The 26,850-nt window shown below is 43.5% G+C and overlaps 1 protein-coding gene across 1 annotated transcript in view; it reads right to left on the reverse strand.

Moving 5' to 3' along the window:
• Positions 1-22,329, reverse strand: part of SHISAL2B (shisa like 2B) — a 156,367-nt gene extending 134,038 nt beyond the window's left edge. Inside the window, exon 1 of the mRNA XM_075342536.1 lies at positions 22,041-22,329. Within this exon, the coding sequence (XP_075198651.1) occupies positions 22,041-22,234 (194 nt within the window). The 5' untranslated portion in view covers positions 22,235-22,329. The remainder of the gene's footprint in view (positions 1-22,040) is intronic.
• Between the last annotated feature and the right edge of the window lie 4,521 nt (positions 22,330-26,850).

Below are 26,850 nucleotides of genomic sequence, written 5' to 3' on the forward strand. Positions count from 1 at the left end.
TTCACAATGAGGCCTCTATTGCGCTCCTACGCAGGTGTACTTTGATCTGCCTGGCTGAAGACAGATCAAAGAACTGCAGTGCTCATGTACGGTCTTTGAACTTTTCTCGCGCCTGCACATTAAAATACTTCCCTCAGCAGGGAAGATCAAAGTGCACATTGGCAAGAGCGAAATAGAGGCCTCTCTGTCAATGAAGCCGGATGCATCATGCACGGGGCTGGGCAGGAGGGCGGAGATCGCAGAAGATGGAGGAGGCGCCGAACCGGAGAGCTGCGATGCCCATCGGACTGATCCACCCCTAGGTGAGTATAATAAAAGCGTGTTATAAAAATTACTTTATAATTCTCACATAGGGGGTTGGTATGGTACAAACTGGTCAGATGGGTGACGCCGTTCTCTGGGACTGGCGCCTCCTCTTTCGGCCATCTTAAGACAGCTTTACATGCTGCAATTATTTGTGGATCGCACCCGCCCCCATCGTTTTTGCGGCATGGGCAATTTCTTGCCCGTGTCGCACAATGCTGTAACCCCCCGTCACACGCACTTACCTTCCAAACGACCTCACTGTGGGCGGCGAACATCCACTTCCTGAAGGGGGAGGGACGTTCAGCATCACAGCGACGTCACACAGCAGCCGGCCTATAGAAACATCCCGCCCACCTCCTTCCTTCAGCATTTCTGGCGGACGCAGGTAAGCTGCAGTTCATCGTTCCCAGGGTATCACACGGAGCGATGTGTGCTGCCTCGGGAACAATGAACAACCGGACGTTCGATTTTTAGAAAATGAGCGACGTGTCAACGATGAACGAGAAAGTGAGTATTTTTGCTCGTTCATAGCTGTCACACGCTACAATATCACTAACGATGCCAGATGTGCGTCACTTACGACGTGACCCCGCCGACATCTCGTTAGATATATCGTAGCGTGTAAAGCCCACTTTAGTCCTCCTTATTCTGAAGCCTCAAATGTCATGCACACAGGCCGCTATTGAGGTCCTGCGCAGGCGCACTACAATACTTTTATCTGCCCTGCTCAGGGCAGATCAAAGTGCGCCTGTGCGAGACTTTAATGCTGGCAAGGGTGTATGATGTAGGACGTGTCATACACGCCGGCTTCAGAAGAAGGAGGACAAAGATGGCTGAAAGAGGAGGCACCGGTCCAGAAGTACAGCGCCACCCATCTGACCAATCTTCTCCTTACCGCCCCCCTAGGTGAGTATTATAAAGTGATTTTTATGTTCTACACAGTGGCCTAGGCTCTTAGATACAGCATGCTGTATACAAGAGCCCACTGGTGCTGGCCGCAGCTTATAGGGCCCAAATCTGGTGACAGGTTCCCTTTAATATGCTTGGATACAGCATTCTGTGACAAGCCAGTTTCTTTAGCAATGACCTTTTGTGGCTTACCCTCCTTGTGGAGTGTGTCAATGACTGCCTTATGGACATCTGTCAAATCATCAGTCTTCCCCATGATTGTGTAGCCTACTCAACCAGACTAAGGGACAAAATTAAACACTTAGGAAGCCTTTGTAGGTGTTTTTTGTAATTATTCTAATTTTGTGAGATCATGACTTTTGGGTTTTCATTGACTGTAAGCCATAATAATCAACATTAACAGAAATAAGCACTTGAAATAGATCCCTCTGTGTGTAATGACTCTATATAATATATGCGTTTCCCTTATTGTATTGAATTACTGAAATAAATTAACTTTTTGATGATATTCTAATTTATTGAGATGCACTTGTATTTTAGATGATTTACTCCTGAATGCTCTCATTGTCTGCTGGTTACATAATGCATTGCCTGAGAATTTACACTGAAATGAAATTGACAGTTTCTATTATAATCACAATATCCTTTAGAGTAAAAACAGTAAAAGAAAAGCCTTCAGATGTATTTATCTACATCATATTCTATGGGCTATTCTTACATAAGCTTACCATGGCAAAGTCCAAGGAACGGCAACCTGTAGCACTACAACCTCTAACATCTTATACATAACTTATAATGTAGAGGCACATGTGGGCTCCCTTCACTATCATAGCTGACACTTAAGGGTACTTTACACGCTGCGATATCGGTACTGATATCGCTAGCGAGCGTTCCCGCCCCCTTCGTTTGTGCGTCATGGGTAAATCGCTGCCCGTGGCGCACAACATCACTAACACCCATCACACGGACTTACCTTCCCTGCGATGTTGGTGTTGCCGGCGAACCGCCTCCTTTCTAAGGGGGCAGTTTGTGCGGCATCACAGCGACGTCACACGGCAGCCGTCCAATAGCAGAGGAGGGGCAGAGATGAGCGGCTGGAACATGCCGCCCACCTCCTTCCTTCCTCATTGCAGGTGGACGGAAGTAAGGAGATATTTGTCGCTCCTGTGGGGTCACACATAGCGATGTCTGATGCCACAGGAACGAGGAACAACATCACTACTGACTAAATAACGATTTTTCATAAATAAACGACCTCTCAAAGACAAACAATTTTTGCCTCTTTTGCGATCGTTTAAGGTCGCTCCAGCCTGTCACATGCTGCGATGTCGCTAACGATGCCGGATGTGCGTCACAAACACCGTGACCCCGACGATATATCGTTAGCGATGTCGCAGCATGTAAATAGCCCTTTACTGTATTTTTCGGATTATAAGACGCACTTTTCCTCCCAAACATTTTATAGGAAAATGAGGGGTGTGTCTTAAAATCCGAATGTAGCTTACTGGGGGGTGGTGAAGAGGGGTCACAAGGAGGTAGGGGCAATGCTGTGTGCTGTGCTGCTCTCTGCGGTGCTGTTCTGTGCGGTGGGCGGCTCTGTTCTGTGTGGCTCTGTGCAGCGGGTGGCCCTGCTCTTTTTTCAGCAAGCGCGCTGCTCTGTGTGACTCTGTGCAGCAGGTGGCGCTGCTCTGTGCGGCGGGCACAGTCCATTCTGAAGATGTCGACGGTAAGGGCTTCAAATAATGGCTCCCAGAGTTGGCGAGTGCACAGATGGAGCTCTCGGCTTAAGTTCTCATCTGCGCACGTGCCAACGCCGACCGCCATTTCTATGAAGCCTGCACCACCGACATCTATGTCGCGGGCAGAGGAGGGGACGCTGCGCTCACCCACTGCTCGGGTCCGGCTGCTGCTGCTGCTCGGTGGTGGCTCGAGCAGTGGGCCGGATTCCGGGGACTCGAGCGGCGTTCCTTGCCCGTGAGTGAAAGGGGGGATTGGTGTGGGGTTTGAGGATATTGTCCGTGACGCCACCCACGGTGAAGTTGTGACACCAATGCTGCTCTGGACGGGAATCCCGGGGGCGATGACAGGGAGCAGCTTGGGTGTTGGTTCTCCCCTCCGTGGGTAGGGGGGTTGGTTGTCCCGGGGCCCCGGTGAGGGGTTTTGGGGATGACAGGCGGGTTACGGGGCCTGGTGAGGTGCAGGGTCGCGGGGGCAGCGCTGTGCCGCACGGCACGGTGGTACTCACTCAGCCAGTAATTTACACGGAGTCTCTGGTCAAACAAACGGCTGGATGGACGGGTCCCACAGACGGCTGCTGTTGTTCTCCCCGGTAGGTTGATGGTGACTGCCTTTCCCTGCACCTGTGTTGTGTTTACGGTTCCAATGGCTTCCCACCGGTAACCCGCTCCCCAGCTTGGATGGATGCTGAGGGAGCCCCTTTTGCCCACAGGCTCTGGCCCTGGGAACTGTAGCCTTGGCGGTGACTGTGTTTCCCTTTACGGTGTGAGCTGTTGCCTTCAATCGGGTCTTGACTGCTGGGAAACCCCGGAGGTTCCCTTCGCTAATGGATTTGACCAGTTTTACGGTGACTCCTAGCCTGGTCGGGGTCCGTAGGCCCTGCCGAATGGTGCAGGCTTCTCTTCACTCCCCGATCCGGCACCGGCGGGCCACTGCCCATCCCCGGTCCTTACGGTTCACTCCAATCAGCCTCTCCTGCAGACGGTCACCACCATCTGCCAACCTTGCTGTATGTGCCCGGGCCACACACCCGGACACAGTCAGGCTGCTCCTCTACCACTTCCCTTCCAAAACTCAACTGCCAACTTTTCCCGCCTCCAGGACTGTGTAGTCCTAGGTGGGCGGGACCAACCGCCTGGCCCACCCCCTGGTGTGGACATCAGCCCCTGGAGGAAGGCAACAAGGATTTGTGTTCGACTTAGGTGTGCCTAGCCGGGGTGTGGGGTGTGTTGGTGTAGTACCTGTGACGACCTGGCTTGTCCAGGGCGCCACATCTACATAATGGCCAGTGCCTCACTGCCCGCAGCAAGCACCAGCACAGAGCAGCGCCGGCTGCCCCAGGACAGCGCTGTAGCCTGCAGTAAGCATCTGGGCCCTCCTCTGCACCGGATTATAAAACGGATGCCATATTCTTTTTTTTACCTTTTTTTATCTCTAAATTTGGGGTGCGTCTTATAATCTGGTGCTTCTTATAAAACAAAAAATACAGCAGTATATTGTGTCATATTTAAAGTGAAAAAAAAAAATCTATATATTTTTTACTGATATCTTTGTAGAAAATATTTCATGTAATATTAATTACAATATCCCTAGTGGTCAAGGGCAGTAATTGGGTTAATATTAGTATCACTGGAGAACAGTGAATGTGACGCGCCCATGGGAGTCTGGGGGATTACTCGTCACTGGGCCGGTGCATGGGGTGGGATGTCACAGTGGCCAGGTCCAACTCCGTGACCCCGGCGGTGTCAAGAAAATGGTGGATGATGATGGGGATTGTAGTTATTCGTGACACCACCTGTGGTGTGAAGCTAAAATAGGAGCCGCCGCAGCAGGAGGTGTTCTCTGGGGCAGATGGTAAATGCAGCTAGGTTGGTGCAGCTCTCCACAGACAGAGCTCAGGCCCCAGGGAGGTTGAGAATAGTAGTAATCTTTCAGCGGAGCACAGAGTTGAAGATGGTGAAGAAAGGGAGCGACACAGGGGTTGCAATCAAAGTTCTTTACTCACTGAGATGTCACTGCCTTTGGACTGCTGGACTCCACTGTCATGGGCTCCAGCCGATCCCGGATAGTTCAGAGGTCAGAGCTGGTGTTTCTTTCTGTGAGTCCTTCCTACTTGCGCTGTGTTGTGTGATTCCCTGCGGCTTGAAGCTACGCTGGGACCCGAGTCCTTGGATTGGCTCCGTTTGTGTCCCGTATGGCAGGCATCGCGAGTCCGTTACTGGTGCCGCTCTTTTGTCACGACTCACTGAGTTGCTGAACTAGTGGGCAAGAGGTCCACTACTTTAGTGTTAGCCACCTCCCAAGTCCCTACCCTAGCCCAGTCCCAGTGAGAGGGCAACTAACTGTGTGTGGTGGATTGTGGTGGTTACCGGCAATGATCACTTCCTTACCCGTGATGAATACCGCACCTCTGGTGAGGTGCAGTACCTTGTGGTGACGGACGCCTTAGGGGCGCCACAAATACTTTAATGATAATATTCCTCATGGTCTAGTGCAATGAAGCAGCATCTTTGGTGGTCGTGGCGTGCCTGCATGTTTCCCTACATCTGATCAGCCGACGTGGTGCTGTAGGACATGATCAGGATACCCCCACTCCTACTAAGTGTTGTATGAAAGTTTATTGCATAAAGTATGTTTTGGGGCTACTTTAAAGTGTAAGCTATGCTGTGTCATACATGTGTTATGGTTCTATCTATTGGAATAGAAAGAAGGTTTGTTGGTGCAGGAAGAGTAATATGCAGGTGCTGGCAACCATAGAAATAGATACTTTTGGTAACTAAGGGAACAACGGCCCCTGTTCCAGGTGTGAGCTGGATTGGCTGATGCTTCCTTTCCTGGGGGCTGTGTTTGGTTTAGCCTGGACAGAGAAAGTGCGGGAAACTGTCTGTGAGGACAGGAAGTCTGTCTGAGGATGATTCAAGAATTGGTTGTGCTACAGGTGCGGAGAGTGAAGGCAGGACGTTGCCAGAGGAGAAAATCCAGAGTATTGCTCAGTCGGTACCCGACCCAAGAGAAGACAAGCTGGGTCCGTTCAGCCCCAGAGAACTGTGCATCAACAAACTTTATACCCCAAGAGAGGACCGGTTCCCCAGACGGTACCGCGAGTTTGGACTTGTGCGCACTGGTTAAGGCCTAGTGCAGGCCTCCGTAGTTAGAGTGCAGAGTCCACATGGTCCTGTTAGGTTAGAACACAGAGTAGTAAAGTATAAGTATATGTTTTCTTCAGAAGTTTGTACTGTTTTCCATTGTGATAGTTGAAGCAACAGTTGTAGTTTGCTCCAGCTAAATCACTGAAATTGAGTATTATCCCCTATTCCAAAATACCCCTTTCCCTGTTGCCCAGTAGCTCTTACATATCATTTCACTGCAATAAAATACCCTGATTTGTCTGAAAACTCGTCTGGTACCGTAACTTACTCTGCACCGTGGTGGTCCCTTGGTCATCACTTCACAGCTGACAGGTATAGGTGCCTGTTCACTACTTAAATCCCTCTGTCAATCTCGGATACCGGGATTTAAAACGAGCTGACGGGTAGAGCACATTCCTCGTCGCCATCAGTGACCCCATAACGTGATCCCGGAGAGCCAATGGGTTGTCATGATAGCCAGAGTTTATCTATTGACCCATGTCACTGTCATGAAGAACTTCCTGTCAATGCCAGCTGAGTGCCGGCTTTCACAGGAGACCAGCACTTGTGCTGTACAGAGCGATGAAGAAGCATCGTCAGACTATACCAGCTTCAAGTCCCCTAAGGAGGCTAGTAAAATCAATAAAAATTGTAAAAAAAAAAGTCTAAAAATATGAATAAATAAAAAACCCCACAAAAGTTCAAATCACCCCCCTTTTGCTTAATTGAAATAAAATGATTAAAATAAAAAATACACTAAAAAAACCCAATCTTGCAATTGCACTTTTATTTGCAATTTCACTGCACTTACTTTTTTGTTCTCTTTTTCCAGTAAAATATGTTGCAAAATGAATGGTGTCATTCAAAAGGACAACTCGTTCAGCAACAAACAAGCTCTCATTTATAAAAGTTATGGCTCTTGGCAAAAAAAAAGAAGGAAATAACTAAAATGAAAAATGGAAAATCGCCAGGTGATGAAGGGTTTAATATGCAAACCTTGAATAGATCAAATTGGAACTGCATTACTGCTATAGAAAACATGTTTAAAATAAAGGTATTTACTCATAAATTTGGCAATTCATGAGAACCCATCAGCCACGTCAAGGTGTGCTTTTTTGATAAAGCGGGCTTTACACACAGCGACATCGCTAGCAATGTCGCTGGTGAAAGCACCCGCCCCCGTCATTTGTGCGTCACGGGCAAATCGCTATCCGTGGTGCACAATATCGTTAGGAGCCGTCACACGGATTTACCTGTCTAGAGACGTCGCTGTGGCCGACGAACTGCCTCCTTTCTAAGGGGGCGGTTCGTGCGGCGTCACAGCGGCCTCACTAAGCGGCCGCCCAATAGAAGCGGAGGGGCGGAGATGAGCGGCCGTAACATCCCGCCCACCTCCTTCCTTCCTCATTGCTGGCGGCTGCAGGTAAGCTGCAGGTCGTCATTCCTGAGATGTCACACGTAGCGATGTGTGCTGCCTCGGGAACGACGAACAACCTGCCTCCTCAACAATCAACGATTTTTTGAAAATGAACGACGTGTCAATGATGGATGATTTCGTGAGTATTTTCCATCGTTAACGGCCGCTCGTTGGTGTCACACGCAACGACGTCGCTAATGATGCCGGATATGCATCACGGAATCCGTGACCCAGGTGATATATCGTTAGATACGTCGCTGCGTGTAACGGGGCCTTAAGACCCTAATTAAAAATGTCTCACCCAGGCTGAAAGCCTACAATTTAAGGGCAGGCATGATCTGACTGAAGGGAGGAGGAGTGCTCAGTCAGAAAAGAAGTATACTACAAAATAAAAAACTGACTAGTACTTCCAAACAGAAAAAGACAAGTGTGAACAGGTGCAAACCATCATGACTAATCTATATACAGTGGAACCTCGATTTATGAGTAACTTGGTGTGCGAGTATTTCGCTATACGAGCAAAGCTTGCTGTAAATTTGTAACTCAGTTTACAAGCATGCTTTGCTGTACGAGCAAATACTCACCGTACACACTTCCGGTTCTGTACTTTCACCGCGCTCTGACCCGCTCTTGCAGTCCGCACAAACACGCACAAACACACACAGACACTCACGCACACACACATATTATGCTCACCTTACCTTCCGCTCCCTCGCCGGCCTCCTGGTTCTTGTAGTCCGCCAGTACAGGATGTGTATCGGGTAACTATTGCGATGATGGAGGAACTTCCGCTGTCAGCCACTTCTCAAAGGCAGCGTGCTGACCAATCAGAGGCAAGCGGCTCATGCCTTTGACATCAGTGCTCTGGCAGCGGAAGCTCCGGCATCGGTCGTGATGGTTACCCGATACACATCCTGTACCGGCGGACTACAAGAACCGGGAGGCCGGCGATGGAATGGAAGGTAAGGTGAGCATAATATGTGTGTGTGCATGCTTGTGTGTGTTTGTGTGTGTTTGTGCGTGTTTGTGTGTGTTTGTGTGTGTGTGGAATGGCACAATAGGGGACCAGGATGGGACATTGAACAAGTTGTGGAACGAATTGTCTGAGCTTGCATTATTTCCTATGGGAAATCTTGCTTTGCTGAACGAGTAACTTGGTTAATAAGCACACTCCCAGAATGGATTGTTCTTGTAAACCAAGGTTCCACTGTATAAACAAGAAACCACAGCTGCTTTCTGAAATGCTACAATATGCAAACATTAAATATATGAAATTGGAACTGCATTACTGCTATAGAAAATATACACAAAAAAAGTCTAGTCTATTCCTTATTTGACTGATAGAAGAAAGCAGTGGAAAAATCCAGCTGGACTCCAAAGGGATAAATAAAAATGCTTCTTTATTTATATCAACTCGATTAAAAATATATATCCATTTCTCAAGTAAAGACACCGGCTTGTTCACACTGATACATGGCAGATGTATACTACTACGCGTTTCGGCGGAACGCCTTCCTCAGGTCAACCTGACCTGAGGAAGGCGTTCTGCCGAAACGCGTAGTAGTATACATCTGCCATGCATCAGTGTGAACAAGCCGGTGTCTTTACTTGAGAAATGGATATATATTTTTAATCGAGTTGATATAAATAAAGAAGCATTTTTATTTATCCCTTTGGAGTCCAGCTGGATTTTCCACTGCTTTCTTCTATTATCTTCTCGGCTTGCTGCCATAATCCGTGCCGGACCAAAGGGGACTAACAGGAGGATATATTCAGGCTTGTCTCTGCAGTGGTGAGCGGTTTTGTTTCTTTTTTTGTTTTTTTGACTGATCACTCCTCCCACCAGCGTAAGGAGATTTTAATTAGAACTGAATCCTGCCTACCCTTAAGTTGTAGGCTTTCAGGCCCGAGAGAAGCATGTTTGATTAGGGTTCCATCAAAGAGGTTTGTCTTGTGGCATCTGATGGGCTCTCATGAATCAGCCAATTTATGCTCTAAGTACCTTCATTTTAATAATAATTTCTATTGCAGTTATGCTGTTCTGGGTTCATTTATTCAATGTTTGCATATTATAGCATTTCAGCAAGCAGTTATATTCTCTTGTTTATATACCGAATAGTGGTGATGGTATGCACTTGTTAGGTTTTTTTGATTTTGTATTCTCCTGCTTGACTTGAATGAGGCTGGCAGTCAAGAAAGAGGTGGTGGCATTGGCCGGGGAGTAAAGCTGGAGTGGCAGACGGTCCAGATCTACTATAGTCATTAGCATATCAGCTCACACTCTGACTTCTCAGATTGACCATGTAAAGGTATTGCTGTACTTGTCTTAGAAAGAGCTTCCTGTGCAAATAAATAGCTTGGGTTGTGAAATCCTGCTGAAAAATTCCTTTTAGGGCTCATTCACATGACCGTTCCGTTTGTCCTGTTCGGTTCCTGTTTTTTTTTCAGACCTACTGACAGGACCATCTTTTCAATGTCTTTTGTGTAGGATCGGAAGGTGCATCCGATCCTACAAAAAAGCACATCAGATGCCGTATGTCCATTCCGTTATTATGGAACATGTCCTATTCTGTTCCGTAATAACGGACTGTGACTCAATACAAGTCAATGGGCCTGCAAAATCCCCGGAAGCCGCACAGAAGCACTTCCGTGTGACCTCCGTTTTGTGCCCCTGCAGTTTGTGGCCCGCTCCCTGCCAGCCCCTCGGCTGCCCGTACTGCACTGTGTTCGCATATGCCCGCATTGCAGTGTGTCCGCATATGCCAGCACTGCAATGTCAGCATATGTCGGCATTGCAATGTCAGCATATGTCGGCACTGCAGTGTGTCCGCATACGCCAGCACTGCAATGTCAGCATATGTCGGCATTGCAGTGTGTCCGTATATGCCCGCACTGCAGTGTGTCAGCATATGCCCGCACTGCAGTGTCAGCATATGCCTGCACTGCAGTGTGTCCGCATATGCCCGCACTGCAGTGTGTCAGCATATGCCCGCACTGCAGTGTGTCCGCATATGCCCGCACTGCAGTGTGTCAGCATATGTCCGCACTGCAGTGTGTCAGCATATGCCCGCACTGCAGTGTGTCAGCATTTGCCCGCATTGCGGTGTGTCAGCATTTGCCTGTACTGCAATGTGTCCTCATATGTCCGCACTGCAATGTCAGCATATGCCCGCACTGCTATGCGAGCAGCCGCTGGGATGAAGAGCGCTGCCGTCAGGAGGTTAGTAAAGTTTATTACCTGCGGTGATGAAATCCTGTACTCCTGACGTCAGCGCTCGTCACTGACAGCCGCGTTCTTACATCTCCTCTCGCGGGCGGACCGCTCATCAGAGGTCATCTGAGAACGCGGCGGACATTGAACCAGCGCTGACGACAGGAGTGCAGAGGCTTCCATCACCACAGGTAATGTACCTCGCTAACCTCCTGAAGTCAGCACTGGTCATGCCCTGCAGTGACCTGGGCTGACCTCATGATGTTAGCTCACTGCTCTCCCAGCCAATATGGAACATTCTGTTCTTCATTGACTGGGACAGTGAGTATTGATTGTCGTGGGACCCCCTAATTGGATTACGCCGAACCCGGATTTTGTTTTTCTTTTCAATAAATTGGTGAAAGGGGGAATCTTTAGGGGAGTGTTTTTTCAATTAAAAATGTGTTGTTGTCTATTTTTTTTAATTACTGACTGGGTTACTGATGTCAGGTATCTGATAGACGCCGTGACATCAGTAACCCCAGGGCTTGATGCCAGGTGACATTACACATCTGGAATCAACCCCATATATTACCTCTTTTGACACCGCACCAGGGCATCGGGATGAGCTGGGACAAAGCACCAGGATTGGTACATCTAATAGGTGCGCCACTTCTGGGGTGGCTGCGACCTGCTATTCTTAGGCTGTGGAGGGTCCAAGAACCGCGGACCTCCCTATTCTGTGAATACCAGACCACAGCTGTACACTTTACCTTGGCTGGTGATCCAATTTGGGGGGACCCCATGTTTTTTGTTTTAAATTATTTATTTAATTTAAAATAACAGTGTGGGGTGCCCTCTGTTTTGGATTATCAGCCAAGGTGAAGTTGCCAGCTGTGGTCTGCAGGCTGCCGCCATCTGCTTTGCCCGAGCTGGCTACAAAAAATAGGGGGGGACCCCACATCGTTTTTTTAAATTATTTATTTATATCCCTCTATCTATCTAACTGCTTCCGTGTTTTACGGCCTGCAAAAAAAACGGAAGGCACACGGATGACACACGGCCCGTATATGGAACGGAACGGATGTCACATGGATGCATCCATGAAAAAAACGGACCGTGTTTTGCGGACCGCAAAAACGGAACGGTCATGTGAATGATCCCTTAAATGGTCTGTCTACTTTATGTTTATTTTAACATGTCCTGGGGACCTGATTTTGTGGCACTTGTTAATATGTAAGCACTACAGTTTCTCTTCCTGATTGTTAGTCTGTACTAAAAAATTTAATACAATAAAGGTAAAGTGATCAACCCTTTTTAAGTGTGTAAAAATTAGCGCTTAAAGAGTTACCATTGTTTTACATCTATAAATACATATATATACTGTATATATATGTACATACACACACATATATACACAGTGGAAACTATAAATTCACATATACTAGCTAAAAAGACACATCTGCATCTTTTTCTCACTATCTGGCATGAAATCAGAATAAACCTTTCCCATATTAGGTCAATTAGGAACCAAAATTATTTCTATTTGCCAAATGCCAGAATAATGCGACTGCAAAGTCACACGTTTACATACACTATGAGTACTATGCCTTTAAACAATATGGGACAGCCCGTATGATGATGTCATGTCTTTGGAAGCTTCTGATAGGTTTATTGGCAATATCCTGAATTTATATTCCAGTCCACACTCTATAATTTTACAAACTCTCAAACCCTTTCCCTTTTCCCCCACACCACCCTACATCATTTTCCTACAGACAACCATCTACCATCCTATACCTTGTCGCTCCTCCTGACTCTACAGCCATACATTGCATATCCTTGAGAGCTCAAAGGCAAGGTTAGTATTAAACAACAGTATTATACTTAAAACCTATTCCCTCATTTTATAGCCTTATTTATATTTAGCTTGACCCTTACATTTTTTTATTCAAAGCACCTTCCGAAGGACCACACCCAAAACCTCACAATCACAGGTATCTTAAATATTTATTTCTATTTATTGATGAAATAATTCAGATAAATATCTATTTTAGTAACCGACCTCTCTCTACCACTATATGGCTATATTAGGTATATTAGCGCAGCAGTTTCTGATACCACTCCCTTTCCTCTTCCTCTATTGTGAGGCATAATACCTTCCTAACAAACTTACTGTTTTGAAGCTATCACTGTCTGCTTTTACTTCTCTTTGAGTGCCAGGGTTCCTTACTAAAAATAAATTAAATGTGGTTTATCACATCTTTTGGAAGCTTAGTTCAATTACCCTAGCCACACCCAGGCCTGATTATTGCTATACCTATTCTCAATCAAGAAATCACTTAAATAGGACCTACCTGAAGTAGTGAAGTAGGCCAAAAGATCCTCAAAAGCTAGACATTATGCCAGGCTCTAAAGAAATTCAGGAACATATGAGAAGCAAAGGAATTGAGATCTATCAGTCTGGAAAAGGTTATAAAGCCAATTCTAAAACTTTGGAACTACAGCTAACTACAGTAAGAGCCATTATCCACAAATGACAAATACATGGAACAGTGGTGAACTTTCCCAGGAGTGGCCAGCAGACCAAAATTACCCAAGGAGTGCAGCGATGAGTCATTATGGAGGACACAAAGTCCCCACAAATACTTCTAAAGAACTGCAGGTCTCACTTGCTTGTTAAGATCAGTGTTCACGACTACATGATATTAAAGAGACTGGGCAAAAATGGCCTGCGTGGCCGAAAACCAAGACGAAAACCACTGCTGAGAAAAAAGAACATAAAGGCTCATCTCAGTTTTGCCAGAAAACATCTTGACGATCCCCAAGACCTTTGGGAGAATACTTGGTGAACTGACGAGATAAAAGTTTAACTTTTTGAAAGATGTTTGTCACATTACATCTGATGTAGAAGTAACACAGAATTTCAGAAAACGAACATCATATCCACAGTAAAATATGGTGGTGGTAGTGATATGGTATGGGGCTATTTTGCTGCTTCAGGACCTGGAAGACTTGTTGTGGTAAATGGAATCACAAATTCTGCAGTCTACCAAAAAATCCTGAAGGAGAATGTCTGCCCATCTGTTTGTGACCTCAAGCTGAAGCTCCCTTGGGTTATGCAGTAGGACAATGATCCAAAACACACCAGCAAGTCCACCTCTGAATGGTTTAAGGAAAACAAAATTAAGACTTTGGAGTGGCCTAGTGTAACGCCTGCCTGGATCAACAGACTCAGATGGGATGTAATGGACAGGCTAGAGGGAAGCCACTCACCAAGCAGGACCCCCAGAACCCTGAAACTTTTTAACCCCTATACAGGGATTTGGAATTACACAGGGCCCTGGAGATCACTACCTGTGGAAGGCTGCAGTCCGATGAGAGTAGTCATCAGGCAGGGTCAAACCAGGAATAGCAGAACAGGGACAGAATCGGCAGGCAAGGACGTAATCAGAAAACGTAGCAGAGGTCAAATCCGGATCGGGCAGCGAGGTACAAAAACAGCAGGCAGAAGGGTAGTCAGAAAACACGCAGAAGTCAGCACACAGGAATCACAAAACAGAATAGGGCGGATCAGGAGCCAAGAAATCAGAACTATCTCTGGCAGAGGTCAGCAGACAGGAGGGGAACTAAGAAGGGTGTGGTGTCTTCCCATTGGCTGTAGCTGAATGCTGGCAACTTCAGCTGGAAGACACACACCACCCACAGTCAGCCAGTGGTACTGCAGATCCCAAGATAACCCAGCCCAGTGGATGATCGGAGCCTGCGCCCACCGATGCCGCTGGCATCGACTCCTCTCCCATCATCAGCACCACCCACGGCAGGAACACGGCGTCGCCTGGCGATCTGAGCAGAAGTCGCTGGAGCGGACTCCGGTGGTGACGTAACAGCTAGTCAAAGTCCTGACCTTAATCCGTTTGAGATGCTGTGGCATAATCTTAAAATGGCGATTCATACTCGGAAACCCTCCAATGTGGCTGAATTACAACAATTCTGCAAAGATGAGTGGAACAAAATTCCTTAAGAGCGTTGTAAAAGACTCATTGCCAGTTATTGCAAACACTTGATTACAGTTGTTGCTGCAACCACTTTTTCACACAGGGCCCTGTAGATTTGGATTTCGTTTTCCCTTCATAATAAAGACCTTAATTTATAAACTCCATTTCATGTTTACTTGTGTTATCTTTGTCTAATATTTAAATTTGTTTGGTGATCTGAAACATTTAAGTGTCATAAACATGCAAAAGAATAAGAAATCAGGAAGGGGGAAAACACTTTTTCACACCAATGTATAGTGTAAGTGTGTGTGTGTGTGTGTCTATGTATATATATATACAGTGCAGACCAAAAGTGTGGACACACCTTTTCATTCAATGAGTTTTCTTTATTTTCATGACTCTGAAAATTGTAGATTCACATTGAAGGCATCAAAACTATTAATTAAAACATGTGGAATGAAATACTTAAAGTGTGAAACAACTGAAAATATGTCTTATATTCTAGGTTCTTCAAAGTAGCCACCTTTTGCTTTGATTACTGCTTTGCACACTCTTGGCATTCTCTTGATGAGCTTCAAGAGGTAGTCACCCGAAATGGCTTTCCAACAGTCTTGAAGGAGTTCCCAGAGATGCTTAGCACTTGATGGCCCTTTTTCTTTCACTCTGCGGTCCAGCTCACCTCAAACCATCTCGATTGGATTCAGGTCTGGTGACTGTGGAGGCCAGGTCATCTGGCGTAGCACCCCATCACTCTCCTTCTTAGTCAAATAGCCCTTACACAGCCTGGAGGTGTGTTTGGGGTGATTGTCCTGTTGAAAAATAAATGATGGTCCAACTAAACGCAAACCGGATAGAATAGCATGCCGCTGCAAGATACTGTGGTAGGCATGCTGGTTCTGTATGCCTTCAATTTTGAATAAATCCCCAACAGTGTCACCAGCAAAGCACCCCCACACCATCACACCTCCTCCTCCATGCTTCACGGTGGGAACCAGCCATGTAGAGTCCATCCGTTCACCTTTTCTACAAAGACACGGTGGTTGAATCTAACGATCTCAAATTTGGACTCATCAGACCAAAGCACAGATTTCCACTGGTCTAATGTCCATTCCTTGTGTTCTTTAGCCCAAACAAGTCTCTTCTGCTTGTTGCCTGTCCTTAGCAGTGGTTTCCTAGCAGCTATTTTACCATGATGGTCTGCTGCACAAAGTCTCCTGTTAACGGTTGTTCTAGAGATGAGGTGTGTGTCCAAACTTTTGGTCTGTACTGTATATATATATATATATATATATATATATATATATATCGATAATAAATGGGAAAATAGGACACTTTGTAATACATCTTATCAAAAAAGTCTGATTCTTTCTTCTCACTGATCATTCATTCTCAACATTCTCAATTTCCGGGCAAAATCCATATTCAGAGAAGACAGATTCTCCCATTACTGAGTTAGGAGATGGCAGTTGGTTCTCAAAACGTTCTATGGAGAACTGTAACTGCTGTTTCTCATTTCAGTATGCCTCTATCTCCTCCTACCCTCTCCATAAAATCTTAAGAGTACCAACTGTTATCTCCTATCTCAGCAATGGGAAAGTCTGTCTTCATTGAATACAGATTTTACCCAGGAATTGAGATTGAAAAACCAATCCAGGGGATGAAAGAAACAAATTTCTCCCACAGTTTAACATTAAAATCAACGAGTCTATGCACAAAACAGTACACAATGCCAACTGTATCTAATCCGAGTGGTGTCCTTTTTTAAATGCTTAATGAGTAGGAGAAACTTGGATTTTTTGAACATACGAGTAAAGAAATGCCCCACTGATGGCAAAAAAAAAGAAACAAGGACTAAAAATGGATGAAGGTGTGATACAGTTCACTGACGAAAACTGGTCCCTTCATTTATGCAAAAAAAAATGTGTAATTGAGTCCATAAAAGGTTTATTGAAAATATTGAAGTCTAATTTAATTGGCATGTGCATCAATGTTCCAAAAATAACTCATTGAGGTAAAGATTCACTTTTTTTACTTCTGTCTTCAACTATGAAACATTAAAGCTGAGCAATATCTTACATCACAGCAACTATAGTGAAACAACAGAATCAAAATTGAAACATCACAATTTTCTCCCCAGAAAAGGTGAGAAATTGAAATAAAAATATTTAAGGGGAAGCTTCATTTATCAGTTATCATATTAATAATGATCCAATTGTAAGTTAGTAATTTAATTATATATATATATATATATATATATATATATATAAAGCTGAGTGTATGTATGTGTGTACGTATGTATGTGTGTGTGTATCTCCGCTAAAGGAATCCGCACCGTTGCATTTGAAATCAAGTAATTTTGTACAGACACCTCATGTGACTCAGGGAACATCATAGACTATGTTTTGACAGGAAAATGTAACCGCGCGCTTTACAGTTACTCTCCAAAAAACCTGCCTCTAGTAAAGTCAATGGAGCTAGCAGCCACAGGTTATTAATGGCAGCTCTGATAGACAGAGAGCGATAGAGACAAACAGACAGAGACAGAAGATGGGGAAAGAGACAGAGAGACAGACGGTGAAAGAGACAGACAGAGAGACAGACAGGGAAAGAGACAGACCGGGGAAATAGACAGACCTGAGAAAGAGACAGACCTGGGAAAGAGGAAGACCTGGGAAAGAGACAGACCTGGGAAAGAGACAGACCTGGCAAAGAGACAGACCTGGGAAAGAGACAGAGATGGGGAAAGAGACAGACCAGGGAAAGAGACAGACCAGGGAAAGAGACAGACCAGGGAAAGAGACAGACCAGGGAAAGAGACAGACCAGGGAAAGAGACAGACCTGAGAAAGAGATAGACGGGGAAAGAGACAGATGGGGAAAGAGAGAGAGACAGACAGACACAGATAGAGAGAGACAGACAGATACACACAGACAGACACAGAGATAGAGAGACAGAGAAACTGATACAGAGACATAGACACAGAGACATAGACACAGACAGACACACAGAGACAGAGACTGGGAGAGAGACAGAGACAGTTACTATCCCGGGCAACGCCGGGTACTACAGCTAGTAGTATATATTAACATAAGTTCATCTAAAAATATTAGAATATCATTAAAATAAGTTAATTTATTTCAGTAATTCAATCCAAAAAGGGAATCGCATATATTATATAGAGTCATTACACACAGAGTGATCTATTTCAAGTGTTTATTTCTGTTAATGTTTATGATTATGGCTTACAGCCAATGAAAACCAAAAGTCATTATCTCAGAAAATTAGAATATTATATAAGACCAACTGAAAAAATGATTTTACACTCAGAAATGTTGGCGCCTACTGAAAAGTCTGTACAGTAAATGCCTCAATACTTGGTCGGGGCTCCTTTTCTATGATTTACTGCATGAATGGGACGTGGCATGGAGGTGATCACTCTGTGGCACTGCTGAGGTGTTATGGAAGCCCAGGTTACTTTGATAGGAGCCTTTAGCTCGTCTGCATTGTTGGGTCTGGTGTCTCTTATCTTCCTCTTGACAATACCCCATAGATTCTCTATGGGTTTAGGTCAGGCGAGTTTGCTGGCCAATCAAGCACAGTGATACTGTGATTATTAAACCAGGTATTGGTACTTTTGGCAGTGTGGACAGGTGCCAAGTTCTGCTGGAAACTTAAATTTCCATCTCCAAAAAGCGTGTCAGCAGAGGGAAGCATGAAGTGCTCTAAAAATTTCCTGGTAGACGGCTGCTCTGACTTTTATCTTGAGAAAATACAGTGGACCTTCACCGGCAGATGACATGGCTCCCCAAACCATCACTGATTGTGGAAACTTCACACTAGACCTCAAGCAGCTTGGATTGTGGCCTTTCCACTCTTCCACCAGACTCTCAGACCGTGATTTCCAAATGAAAAATGCAAAATTTACTTTAATCTGAAAACAACACCTTGGACCACTGAGCAACAGTCCAGTCCTTTTTCTCCTTGGCCCAGGTAAGACGCTTCTGACATTATCTATTGGTTCATGAGTGGCTTGATACAAGGAATGCGACACTTGTAGCCCATGTCCTGTGGTGGCTCTTGAAGCATTGACTCCAGCAGCAGTCCACTCCTTGTGAATCTCCCCCAAATTTTTTAATTACTTTTTCTTTACAATCCTATCAAGGCTGCGGTTATCCAGTTGCTTTTTCACCTTTTTGTTCCACACTTTTTCCTTCCACTCAACTCTCCATTAATATGCTTTGACAGCCAGTTTCTTTAGCAATGACCTTTTGTGGCTTACCCTCCTTGTGGAGTGTCAATGACTGCCTTCTAGAAATCTGTCAAGTCAGCAGTCTTCCCCATGATTGTGTAACCTACTGAACAAGACTAAGGGACCATTTTAAACGCTTAGGAAGTCTTTGCAAGTGTTTTGTGGTAATTATTCTAATTTTGTGAGACAATGACTTTTTTGTTTTCATTGGCTGTAAGCCATAATCATTGACATTAACAGAAATACAGTGCTATGCAGAAGTTTGAGCACCACTGGTCAAAATTACTGTTATTGTGAATAGTTAATCAAGTTGAAAATGAAATGATCTCTAAAAGGCAGAAAGTTAAAGATGACACATTTCCTTTATATTTTAGGTAAGAACAAAAAAAATAATTTCATCTTTAACATTTTAAAAACTACAAAAATGAAAATGGGCCAATGCAAACGTTTGAACACCCTTGGAGATTTGTGTGCTCAGATAACTTTGACTATCATTTCAGACCTTAATTAGCCTGTTAGGTTTGTGGCTTGTTCATTATCAGAGTTAGGAAAGGGCAGGTGATGCAAATTTCACAGCTTTATAAAAACCCAGCTTCCTCTAACCTTGTGCAAATAAAACAACAGCCATGGGTTTTTCAAAGCAGCTGCCTAGCACTCTGAAAATCAAAATGGTGAAGGCCCACAAAGCAGAAGAAAGCTAGAAGAAAATAGCAAAGCGTTTTCAAGTTGCCCTTTCCTCAGTTCGAAAAGTAATTCAGAAATGTCACTTACAGAAACAATGGAGGTCAGGATAAGGTCTGGAAAACCAAGCAAAATTTCCGTGAGAGCTACTCGTAGGATTGCTAGAGTGGCAAATCAGAACTTTCACTTCACTGCAAAAGTCCTTCAGGAAGATTTAGCTGACTCTGGATTTGTGGTACATTGTTCTACTGTTCAGAGACACCTACAGAAAAATAGTAAAGTATAGAAGCACGGTCTGATAGAGCGCTAAGGAGGCCACAGTATTAGATTAATTTTTTTTAGAATTTATTGTTTTCTATCAGCCACAACGCGTTTCGATATACACAATATCTTCATCAGGTGGATATCCACCTGATGAAGATATTGTGTATATCGAAACGCGTTGTGGCTGATAGAAACAATAAATTCTAAAAAAAAATTAATCTAATACTGTGGCCTCCTTAGCGCTCTATCAGACCGTGCTTCTATACTTTACTGCTGATCTTCTCCCCTGTGGGTTCACGGCAAGAGCTGCTTGATACGGAGGTCAGATTACCAGAGACGCCCAGTGATCTGTCATGTGACCAGCTCTTCAGGAATTTGCTTCCCTGGATGGACACCGTGGGCTAACAGGTTAGAAGAGCTCTGACACCACACTCCCGCCTTATACCGTGGTTGTGCGAGGGCTGCACAACCACATCAGGTGAGCAGATTCCTTCTTCTCCTCCTCACCACCATCTCCCAGAACCTTCACATGCGCTCCCTTGTTTAATTTTTATACCTACAGAAAAATGGCCTTCATGGAAGAGTCATCTGAAGAAAACCTCTCCTGCGTCCTAACCATAAAATTTAGCATCAGAAGTATGCAAAATAACATCTAAACAAGACTGATGTATTTTGGAAACAAGTCGTGTTAACTGATGAGGTTAAAATAGAATTCCTTGGCCACAATGATCAAACCAAATGTTTGGGAAAAAAATGAGACAGAATGTCATGACAAGAATATCTCGCCAACCATTAAGCATGGGGGTGGATTAAACATGCTTTGGGTTGTGTTCTATCCAATGGCACTGGGAACATTTCACGGGTAGAGGGAAGAATGGATTCAATTAAAGTTTAACAAATTCTTCAAGCAAACATAACACCATCTGTAAAAAAGCTGAAGTTGAAGAGGATGACGTCTACAAATGGATAAGGATCCTAAACACAATTCAAAATCCACATTAGCCTATGTCAAAAGGTACAAGCTGAAGGTTTTACAATGGCCCTCACAGTACCCTGATCTGAACATCATTGAAAATCTGTGGCTAGACCGCAAAAGAGCAGTGCATGCAAGAGGACCCAGGAATCTTACAGAACAAGAAGACTTTTCCAAGGAAGAAAGCATGAAAATCCCTCAAACAAGAATTGAAAGACTCTTGGCTGGCTACAAAAAACATTTACAAGCTTTGATACTTGCCAAAGGGGGTGCTGCAGGGTACTAACCATGCAGGGTACCCAATATTTTGCATTGGCCAACTTTATTTTTTGTTGTCAATTTAAAAATTTATAAAATATAGATATATTTTTTTTGTCTAAAATGCAGAGGATATGTGTTATCCTTAACTTTATGGCTTTTACAGATAATTTCATCATCAACTTGCTTAATTGTTCAGAATATCAGTAAGCTTGACCAGGGGTGCTCAAACTTTTGCATGCCACTGTAAACACTTGAACTAGATCCTCTGTGTGTAATGACTCTATATAATATATGTGTTTCCTTTTTGTATTGAATTACTGAAATAAATTAGCTTTTTGACGATATTCTAATTTATTGATATACATTTGTATGTATGAATAATAAATATAAAACCATATTATATAATAATATTAGAAATATTCATAAATTATAAATGTAATTCATGAAACAAAATTATAATTTGATTAATGGATTAATCATATATAATATCTAAATAAATATAATAAATTATGCAATAATGCTATAAATATATATACATTATAAATACTTCAATTAAACAAAATTAAATTTAATTAATTTATGAACTCTCTCTCTCTCTCTCTCTCTCTCTCTCTGTATATATATATATACATATATATATATATGTATATATATATATACAGAGAGAGAGAATTTCTAAATTAATTAAATTATAATTTTGTTTACTTAAAGTATGTATATATACATATTATAAATAATAAATATATTAGATAATAATATTCTAAATATATATATATATATATATATATAAATATATAAAAAAATGTTGTAATTAATTTTAAATAACATGAACTTTGTGATTTCTTCATATTTTAGTTTTACATGTTATAAAAGAAATTCAACTTAAAACAAAAATAAAAAAACAACAAGCATTCATTACAGTCTTACCTCAGGGACAGCATGTAATCATGTTTATATGGAAAGTAGTTGCCTGGCTCATTGCAGCAATATTTTAAGTCAACGAATCCACAGCAATAAATCAGATCTATAGTATCATCCTTCTTTGGACAACCAAAACTATTCACAAATGTGTTGTTGGATGTGTAGTAGCTGGTGCACGTCTCCGACAGGTGTCTGGTCATCCTGACAGGACCGTTGTCTTCAATGATATGACGTCTTGCAGACCCTCAGTAACGCTGGCTGCTCACATCACCCTGTTGCCTTTTCTTGCACTGAATCCCCTGAATAAGTCTTGCAGTTATTATAGCGTTAAGTTACATTTATAGTAAATGAAAAGCATGCCGAGAAAATGTTGAAAAATGGCTTGTTGGTGCCATCTGCTGTAAGTATTATTTTCCTTTGCTACTGTTCATAGAACATTTTTTTTTTGACGGGGAAAGAGAAGTTCGACACTATATAATATAATTGCAAGTAAAATTTAACTTTGCAACTTTCAAAAATATGGAGAATAAACATCTGTAAACTAGATGGTTTATATAAATGTTTTAAAGTGAACCTGTCACCAGGATTTTCCCTTATAAACTGTGGCCAGCACCAGTAAGCGCTTATATACAGCATCCTAGAATGCTGTATATAAAATGTCCAAGCCGATCTGTACAGTGTAAAAAAGCCCTTTTATTATACCCATCTACAGGGTGGTCAAGTCCAATGGGCGTCGCTGGTCTTGATCCGGCGCCTCCTCTCTGCTTTCAATCCCCATCTTCTTCCCCTTCTTCCCGTGGATAATGCATCCTATGTCATCCACACAGAGTCCTCCATTGCGCTCCTTTGCGCATGTACTTCTCTCTGCCCTGCTGAGGGCAGATCAAAGTATAGTACTGCGCATGCGCAGGCTGTCTTTGACCTTTGCCAGCACCTGTGCATTACAGTACTTTACTCTGCCCTCAGCAGGACCGAGAGAAGTGCGTGTGTGCAGGAGCGCAATGGAGGTCTCTGTGTGGATGACGTAGGACGCATCATCCACACAAAGCTGGTAAGGAGGATGGCGGAAGAGAGGAGGCGCTGCATCAAGACCAATGACACTCATAAAATTGGACTGTACCACAGTTGAGTATAATAAAAGGTCTTTTTTACATTATACAGATCAGCTTGTACACTAAAGGCCCCGTCACACGCAGCGACGTATCTAAAAATATATCGCCGGGGTCACGGATTCCGTGACGCACATCCGGCATCGTTAGCCACGTCGTTACCTGTGACACCAACGAACGTCCGTTAACGATCAAAAATACTAACCTTATCGTTGATCGTTGACACGTCGTTCATTTTCAAAAACTCGTTACTTGTTGAGGACGTAGGTTGTTCGTCGTTCCTGAGGCAGCACACATTGCTACGTGTGACACCCCGGGAACGATGAACTGCAGATTACCTGCGGCCGCTGGCAATGAGGAAGGAAGGAGGTGGGCGGGATGTTACGGCCGCTCATCTCCGCCCCTCCGCTTCTATTGGGCGGCCGCTTAGTAACGCCGCTGTGACGCCGCACAAACTGCCCCCTTAGAAAGGAGGCGGTTCGCCGGCCACAGCGACGTCGCTAGGCAGGTACGTACGTGTGACGGCTCCTAACAATGTTGTGCGCCACGGGCAGCGATTTGCCCGTGACGCACAACCGACGGGGGCAGGTGCTATCACCAGCAATATCGCTAGCGATATCGCTGCGTGTAAAGCCCCCTTTACAGTTGAAACCAGAAGTTTCCATCCACTAGCTGAAAAAACACATATACATGTTTTTCTTACAATTAGGAACCAAAATTATTTATACTTGCCAAATGCCAGAATAATGAGAGAGAGAGAATGTTTAAGTCATTTTTCTTACTTTCTGCAAAGTCAAAAGTTTACATACATTTCAGCAGTATTTGGTACCATTGAACCTTAAACTATATGACTTGGGTGAACCATTTTGGATCTCCTTCCACAAGCTTCTCACAATAGTTGGAAAAAGTTTGGGCGCAATCCTCCTGACAGATCTGGTGTAACTGAGCTATGTTTGTAGGTCGCCTTGCTCACACTGGCCTTTTCAGCTTTGGCCATAAATTTTAAAACCGGATTGAGATCAGGGCTTTGTGATGGCCACTCCAAAACATTGATTATAAATAAACATCACCATGATAAGTAATGCTGAAAATGATAGGTTTTCGATAAGGACAAATATCCACCCTATGTAACTCCCTTTTACAAGCTAAATCCTGTCATCCACCCCATGTAATTAAAAGCATCTCAACAGGGGAATTGATCAGAAATAAAAGAAACTGTTGTAACTCTGAGTGTTACACAAAAAGAAAGTGATATCATGTATTCCAAGTTTAGAGTTAGGGGATATCCTGAGTGGTTATTAAACAGGGCTAAAAATTATGTTAATAATCTTGAAAGGGAAAAGAAGAAGAAAAAGAAGAAAAAAACAAAGAAAGATTCTAATCGTGTTTATTAATGCTATTCATATAATCAAAAAATATTTACCCATTCTTGACCAGGACAATCTAATGGTAGCTGATCTAAATTCTAATGGGTTTGTTTGGTGCCAGTAACACTACGGCATTATTTTAATGATTTCCTAAAAGGAACATGTTTTTTATCCCTACCTTTCCTCGCTGGATTTTTTTTTTTTACTTATCATTAGATGACTCAGACAGAAGTTCAGAAGAGCTTTCAGTAACAATACCCCAGCGGAGTACAAGCCACCTTCTTGCAACCTCGGCTTAAAGGAACTGAAAACATCACCAGCAAAGTCCAAAGGAAGGAAGGTTTTTAAAGACCAAGGGAATATTGTCATTCAACAGCTGGGTGGAAGTTAAGCTCCTGCTGGGTCCAAAAGGTAGAGAAATAAATCCAGTAGGAAAGCTACCTATACCAATGAATACAGACAGCAGGAACAATGGAAAGTCTGGCAGTATTCTGCGCAGCCAGACTCTGTGACCTTTGATGGCCAGAAACCACATGACTGTCTGTCACATGTCCAGAAAAATAATAAAGTCTGGCTCACTATAAGAGAAAAATATGAGGTGCTCGGAAAATAAAGTCCAGAAAATAGAATGAATCCGGCACACTAATAAGATAGATGACACTAATGTATTTTTTTGAGGATTTTTATTGTGTGTTTTTCTTTTGTTGTGAGGATGTCACAAAAAATAAATGTATTTTTTCAGTCCAACGTTTCGGCCACACCTTGGCCTATTTCAAGGACTCAATGCGTTTGTAGAAAAGCATATATCACATGAAACCGGTCTGTTGCGTTAAATTAAAATTCACCACTCCTAAGGAGCCTTAACATCCTCGTATGTCTATATAGGATTTGAATGATCCTCTTATCCACTCTATTCCAGAACAATCGGTCCTGAGAAAATGAGATTTATGAAACCACCTGGGTCTTTTTTTCCTGGATAGGACTGAGGCTATAATTATGCCCTAGGTAATAAATGACCTGTTACCTTCAATCTGTACAGTTTACAGCCTATTTCAAGGCAGGGGATTGCTTTTCTGGTTTATGGAAAAGCAGTCCCAGAAAGGTATGTAAAATCAACACCCCTTGGGAGCAAACCGCAGGGGATACCCTCTATAGTACTCTCTGTGACCTTAGTGGGTGGTCGTCTTGGTGTGGGGATCTGGAGGTGCCTGTAAACTGTACATCCTTACAACAAAAGAAAAAAACACAATAAAAATCCTCAAAAAAATACATTAGTGTCATCTATCTTATTAGTGTGCCGGATTCATTCTATTGTCTATGGGGAGATAAGGTATGCACACCAGTGACTATGTAAGGGGAATACATGAAATAGCAGAAACTGTTGTGTGAATACATAGTCACTGGTGTGCATACCTTATCTCCCCATAGTGATGTTTTTTTAGGTTTTTGCACCCAGTTCAGACTTAGAATGGTGTTCCAAACGTTATTCCTTATTTGTTAGTAGTTTTTCGTTTGTGAACCCTCCCCAACCACACCTATTGCCAATCCATATCATACGCATAAATAGCCTGGGTCTCAGCCTCCCATACACGGTAAGTTTTTTAACTGCATGAGAGGACACACACAAGCTAGGGACCCCAACGTAGAGAAATACTTTGGCGTAGTGTTGGGGCTCTATTGCATCGATCAATTCAGTAGCTAAATTTCTCTTGATTCATATGTTCATGGCAGTAATGCAGATTCCATTTTTCACATTTTCACTTTACATATAGCTATTGGATTTTTCAAGTCAGTATTCACACAGCAGTTTCTGCTATTTCATGTATTCCCCTTACATAGTCACTGGTGTGCATACCTTATCTCCCCATAGTGATGTTTTTTTAGGTTTTTGCACCCAGTTCAGACTTAGAATGGTGTTCCAAACGTTATTCCTTATTCATTCTATTGTCTGTCACATGTGACACAGCCATGATATTGGCGCGTCCATTAGATGCGCCAGTTATGGCGCTTTACCTGGCTTACTCTGATTGCCCTGGTGCAGTTGGATTGAAGTAATAAAGAGGAGTCTGGGACCCCTAGCATTAGCAACCCTGTAAGTAAAAAGAAAAAACCCCACAAATACACAAAAATCTTTTATCTTAAATAATAAAAAATAAAAAAACACCCTCTTTCAGCAATTTATTAACCCCCCCAAACACCCCACAGTTCCGACGTAATCCACACAATGTCCCACGATAATCCCAACACTGCTAAATTCAAAAGCTGCAGTGATAGAAAACATGACTGATCACTGCAGCTCTTAAGTGGGCTTTACACGCTGCGACATCGCTAGCATTGGCT

Source organism: Anomaloglossus baeobatrachus, chromosome 1 (genome assembly GCF_048569485.1).
Source record: "Anomaloglossus baeobatrachus isolate aAnoBae1 chromosome 1, aAnoBae1.hap1, whole genome shotgun sequence".
NCBI classification, from domain to species: Eukaryota; Metazoa; Chordata; class Amphibia; order Anura; family Aromobatidae; genus Anomaloglossus; species Anomaloglossus baeobatrachus.